The sequence below is a fragment of the Medicago truncatula genome, chromosome 5, assembly GCF_003473485.1.
Source record: "Medicago truncatula cultivar Jemalong A17 chromosome 5, MtrunA17r5.0-ANR, whole genome shotgun sequence".
In the NCBI taxonomy this organism is placed as follows: domain Eukaryota; kingdom Viridiplantae; phylum Streptophyta; class Magnoliopsida; order Fabales; family Fabaceae; genus Medicago; species Medicago truncatula.
The window spans coordinates 19,781,351-19,787,258 of NC_053046.1; the positions used below are offsets into that span (position 1 = coordinate 19,781,351).

Below are 5,908 nucleotides of genomic sequence, written 5' to 3' on the forward strand. Positions count from 1 at the left end.
AAAAGAAAACCCAACATATTTTCCACTCTATACATCTCTAATGTCACTGTAAGGATCACAAGTTCACAGCTAAATCTTTTCAAGTAAGAAGATTAATATTTGGTATTCCATGACAAATTTGGCAAATTTCTTAATAGGAAAATTGTATCGGTTTACCAATAGACACAAAAATATCACAAGATTCCTACTTGAAAATTTGGTATTACTTGTTTTCAGCTATAGTGATTCTTAGAAAAGTTACTAGTTACTCCATATGCACCAAACTTAAGGACACATAGATAAGAAGGAAAGATGACATGATTATCATTAGAAATTAAAAGCACCCATTTACAGCATATAGAGAAAGAAGACATTGGACCAAAACCAAACATCTACTACTTAATTAGCAACGGTTCAAAGTAAATTAAAACTCCCAACACCCACTTCACTGATAAACCTAAACGGTCAACAACAAAACATGAATTGCATTTAAAATTAGATTCTAAATAGAAAAAACCCTATGAAATCATAACCCTACTTAGCAATACCCTTTTGCCAAACAAAGCAAATAAACCAAACCCCACATGATCCATGATCAACTTTCTCACAAAAGTTTGGCAAATTCAAACACTAACATTAGCTTAGCCCTAGGTCCTTGGAATTGGAACAACCTTGCACACAAGTGGTTTTTTCATCTCCATAGAAAGCTTAAGACATTCATCCAAATCAACAAGTGAATCATCACATGAAACCCATTTGAAGTTGTGAAGCAACTGAGCAAACCAAAGATGAACAGAAGCCAAACCCATAGCTTTTCCAGGACAAACCCTCCTACCAGCTCCAAATGGTGCTAACCTCAAATCAGATCCCATTATACTCACATCCTCATTCATAAACCTCTCTGGCTTAAACTCTTCTGGTTCATTCCACACCTTCTCATCATGTGTTATGGCCCACATATTCACCATAGCAGTTGTACCTTTCGGAATATGCTTGTCACCAACCATAACATCATGAACAGCTAAACGTGCCCATGATAAAAGTGGTCCTGGTGGATGCACTCTTAATGCTTCCTTCACAATGCACTGTAAGTAACACATTTTTTGAACATCAGCATCAGTGATAACTTTGGAATTTCCAACAACACGGTAAATTTCTTCTTGTGCTTTTGCTTGTATCTCTGGATGAAGCACCATCCTAGCCAGAATCCATTCTAGTAATATTGCTACTGTGTCTGTTCCTCTGAAAATCATTTCCTAAAAGAAGACAAAAATCAAACAACATTAAAAACCAAACATGAAAAAACATAAGAAAACAAATATATTAAAAACGTATAAAGAAATATTGTATTACCCAAAGAACTGCAATCATATCAGAATCACTGAGCTTGTCTTTTTCCTCCAAATCAAGCAAAACGTCAACAAAATCACCAACTATAGCCCTTCCTTCAGACATTCTCTTCATCTTATGCTCCTCTATTATCTTTCCAACAAAAGTATTAACCTTTGTCACCAAAGCTCTACACCTTTTCTTAACACCCTGCAAATCCAACCAACCCAGAAGAGGAAAATGATCACTCCAGTTAAAAACACCCAACAGCTCATACCCTTCACTCACCAACTCCTCAAGCTCAACACCATCACCATCAAAGAAATCATAACATTTTCCAAACACAGTCATCATCACATTATTAAGTGAACCAAAATGAAGAACTTTTTTCACCTCAACACTACCCATATCACCCATCAAAAACTTAATCCTCTCCACCATTTTCAAACCAACCTCACTCCTAAAACCTTCAAACCCATTAATCCTCCTAGGACAAAACAAATGGGTTGAAGAAATCCTCCTCAAATTCCTCCAGTACTCTCCATACGGAGCAAACCCCATTGCCCTATGAAACAAAAGCTCGTAAGCTGATTCTTTCACTGGTCTATCACCAAAAGCAGAACTGCAAAGAATCTCTTTAGCAGTTTCTGGTTCACTTGAAATAATGAACCGGGTTAAACCAACAGAAAAAGCCATCAACGACTCAGCACGGTGACTCTTGGCTAGTTTGGCTAAAACACGGTGTGGTGTTTGACCTGAGAGAATACCAAACAAACCAGAAAAAGATGGGCCTGGAATAACAGACTTGGCAGAAGATGAAGCTTTATTGTATAAAGCCCAAGCAAACCCACCTGGTGTAAGCCAGAAAAGGAAAGCAAGAACAAAGAGAAAGAAGCAAAGTGCAGTTTGGAAAGTGAGAGTGAATGGATGAAAGTAAACAAGGTCAGGGAAAAGAAGAAGATGAAATTCTGGAGACATGGTTGTTTCTTTCTTGAAGATGAGAAATAAGAAAGGTTAGGTTGCGGATGAAATGTGAAAGACGAAGAGTGTTGGCGGGGTTAGTTACTGGTTATATAGAAAGGCGGTGTGAGTTGTGTGGTTAAGTTTTTGTTAACCATGGTTAAAGGAATATACTCACTCCATCAGAAAATAAAGGAGGAAAACTTTACGAGTAATTATAAAGTTAATGGAAATGTGACAGAGAGGCTTTTATTACTATGATGGTAGCTCGAAAAAATTTCACCAAATTAAAGTGGAAGCTCGAGGGTCGAACAATATCAGTTTCGGTTTTTGAAAATAGAGTTTGGAGTAACTGAGGTCTGTGCTTATCATTATCATTCCCATATTTCGGCTGGCTGCACACAGGGCCGTCTTAACAAATTCATAGGCCCGGTTTTAATTTTATAAGGGATGCAAAAAAAAAAAAAATCTGGGCCCCAAAAAAATAAATAAGTCATTTAAAAAAAAATTATTAAAAATCACACTATGGTGGGTCTTGAACACATGACCTCACACTCAACAAAAAGTTGTCACACCACTAAAGCAAGCTGTACAAATTTAATTAATTTGCTTTTAATAGATATATAACCATTATTTTCGTGGCTTACATATAAAAAAAAATATTTCGGGCCCCAAAAAATTAGAGGCCCGGTGTCGTCGCCCAGCCTCGACGGGCTATGGGCCGGCCCTGGCTGCACATAAAATAGAAAATTGCTGAGTTATAACTTTTTAGGATTAATTTTCTTAATTTTGCAAATTATTTGTATTTTTTTAAAATTCTTCTTAATTTTCTTTTGAGCTTTTTTTTAAGGCAATATATATATATATATATGGTTTTATTAGAACACATATTTTATGAAAATGTCTTTTAACAAGTTATAACTAAAAAGTGGATAATCAAGTATTGAGATATGGCTTGCTAAACTCATACACACGTATAAATAAAGAGGAAAACTCAAAGTACAAAGGGGTCCGGCAAAACACAACCAGGAAGGGCACAAGAGATGCCCATCAAACAAAACCAACAAAACAACAACTAAAGAGAGGTAGACATTGCACCTAATATGGGAAAAATCAAGAAAACATACAAGCAACAGACAAAACTACAACATTTAACAACGCGTTTTTCGTTAGAATTATTCTAATTATTTATTATGTGTGGTTATATGCTCTTGTGTGTGATTATTTGTCTCTGTGTGTATTTAATTTGGGACTAGTGAATTTTTGGCCTATAAGGATATTTTAGTCATTCTCAGACTCATGCGTATTTTGATCATTTGACGAATGATGGTGAACTAGTCATTTTATTAAGAAGGTCAGTTTTAGAAATTTAGCGAGAATGGTTATTTTACTAAGTTACTAATGTGTTGGGGTAATTATTTAAATATGATAATTATTTGGTGTTTTTACTGTTTAAGTGAATAGTAACTTTTGGGAAATTAGTTTGTAAGAATGTTAAACTCATTATGACAATTAGAAACCAAACTCAATTAAGAGGTGACTATATAAACATAATTCTTGTGAGATTCATTCATTCACTTCACAAAATATTTTGAGAGAGGTAGAGAGAAAATAGATCATAAGAGGAAAGAAGATGAACCCAGAGAGAGAAGCCTGGGGATTTAAGAGCTATGAGCTAAATTGAAGTCATAGCTAGGATTTGTGAAGCTAGAGGTAAGGGGGGTGGTTTCCTTTTTATAATTAAGCTATAATCTCTTATTTTCAATTATGGATTTAAGTGTTTTTATGTTAATTATGACTTTTGTGAATATTGATGATGAATTTCGTGCTCTTAATTCATGTGAAATTATGGGTATGATAAACTTCCAAAAATTGATGAATGTTCTTGTTAATATGATGAAGATAATCGTCGAATTTAACAAAGTTAAATCTATCAAAGTTATTTTCCAATGAAAAGGAATTTAAGAAAACAAACTTAAATTGCATTGATTGAATGTAAATTGGTACACAAATTCATACATTGGGACTTGTAACTCGTTTCTCTTTAGATGTTGATAGTTTGAGTGTAAGTTTTCTGTATTGTTGAATTGTGACCCGTTTTTCCTATGAGAAACTGATATTTATACTAGAAAACTAGCTACACATGGACACTCGAAACTATAACTGCTACCAACAGTTACGAACACCACTTCGATTTGAAATTCAAATGGCATCCTTTAGAAACAACCATTACTTGACTTTACCTTAAACCAATCTTTCTTCGACGTCTCCTTGTCTGTCGAACTCTAATATTCAAAACAACAATCTTGCTAAGTTTATATCTTCGACCAAGTAATGATGTCGAACATATTAACTTTTCTTCGAAACTCGGAGTCAAACTTCATTGATTGCATTTAATATAGCCTGTCAAAAATGCAGGCTAACAATGTCGTGCCCATCCAAGATATTAAGAACCTGTTGGGATCAAGAAATTTCTCGCTTCATCACTCGCTCAGAGAGGGTAAGCAATATGCGGATTTTATTGTGAAACTAGGAGCCTCAACAGGTGTTGAATTAAAAATCCATTCTTCTCCTCCTGAAGACCTGTTGCCGCTTCTTAGGACGGACGAAATGGGGACTCTCTTTGTAACGCCTTATTTCTATTAAAGCAATTAAACACATGAATAAGGCATTTATTCAAGAAATAGACACTACGTCCTCATACAAAATCCAAAAGAACATGCATGTATAAAAATCTCAATAGTCGCAACGAATATATAAGCCATATACTTCAAAACATACATGTCAAGATATCAAAAATACATCAACATAAATGTTCTCCAAGTCCCGACAACAGGGTAAATCCCCAACATGAATAAATCCAAAACATAAGATCTAGACAAACATAAACAGACGCCTAGATCAAAGCCTATCCTAGACCCTACTAAACTGATACCGCCTAAAACCACCGGGGGTAAGTATTACATCAATCATAATCCACATAAACAGTTAGACATGAACAAATCAATTCAAGTAACATTTCATTAATCAAGAATAATTAGTTTCCATATACACATTCATGCAAAATTCCAAATCTGACAACATGTATTTATCAAACACACTTATCATCAACAATCATCATTCATATGCCACAAATAAGACTCATGTCAACATGAAATGCGCCTAGTTCGACACATATATGCATGTGGTACCAAATCACCCCAAGGTCGTCACCTTCGATACAACAAAAACATCGTATGTAAGATTTCACACCCGTCTTACATAATCACCGAAGTAAAAGAGCTCAACTCTTTTACAGCTACAAGACTCAACATGACTATGATGCATGGACATACAAGTAAGGACTCAACAATGCAAACCACCTCAAAATTTTTACAACAATATAAAGGACAACTTCCAAATATATTGATCATCTCCTCAACAATTGCATTATCAAGTAATTACGTCCACACAACATTCGAGTCATAATTCAAATAAGAGTCATCATCACATTATCACATAATCATCAACATCAACTATGTCATATAGTCTCACCATTCCATTTATTCCTCATATTCCAAGTTAGAGAACATACAACATCTTATGATAAATATCATATCAATCTACAACAAGTCATTCACGCATCTTCATTTAGTCATAT

The 5,908-nt window shown here is 34.8% G+C and overlaps 1 protein-coding gene across 1 annotated transcript; it reads right to left on the reverse strand.

The window, feature by feature from the left end:
* Positions 1 to 279: 279 nt before the first annotated feature.
* Positions 280 to 2,388, reverse strand: LOC11432063 (cytochrome P450 78A5). Its single transcript, XM_003614087.4, has 2 exons — positions 1,333 to 2,388; positions 280 to 1,235 (listed from the first exon to the last, which is right to left on the reverse strand). The coding sequence occupies exons 1-2, from the start codon at positions 2,284 to 2,286 to the stop codon at positions 627 to 629; spliced, it is 1,563 nt and encodes a 520-aa protein (XP_003614135.1). The 5' UTR covers positions 2,287 to 2,388; the 3' UTR covers positions 280 to 626.
* Positions 2,389 to 5,908: the final 3,520 nt, after the last annotated feature.

Bases quoted from the DNA above. Each gene is read 5' to 3' on its own strand.
- LOC11432063 (XM_003614087.4), bottom strand. From the start codon at position 2,286: ATGTCTCCAGAATTTCATCTTCTTCTTTTCCCTGACCTTGTTTACTTT. The intron at 1,236-1,332 runs GTAATACAATAT...GTCTTCTTTTAG, and splicing joins ATATGATTGCAGTTCTTTGG to GAAATGATTTTCAGAGGAAC.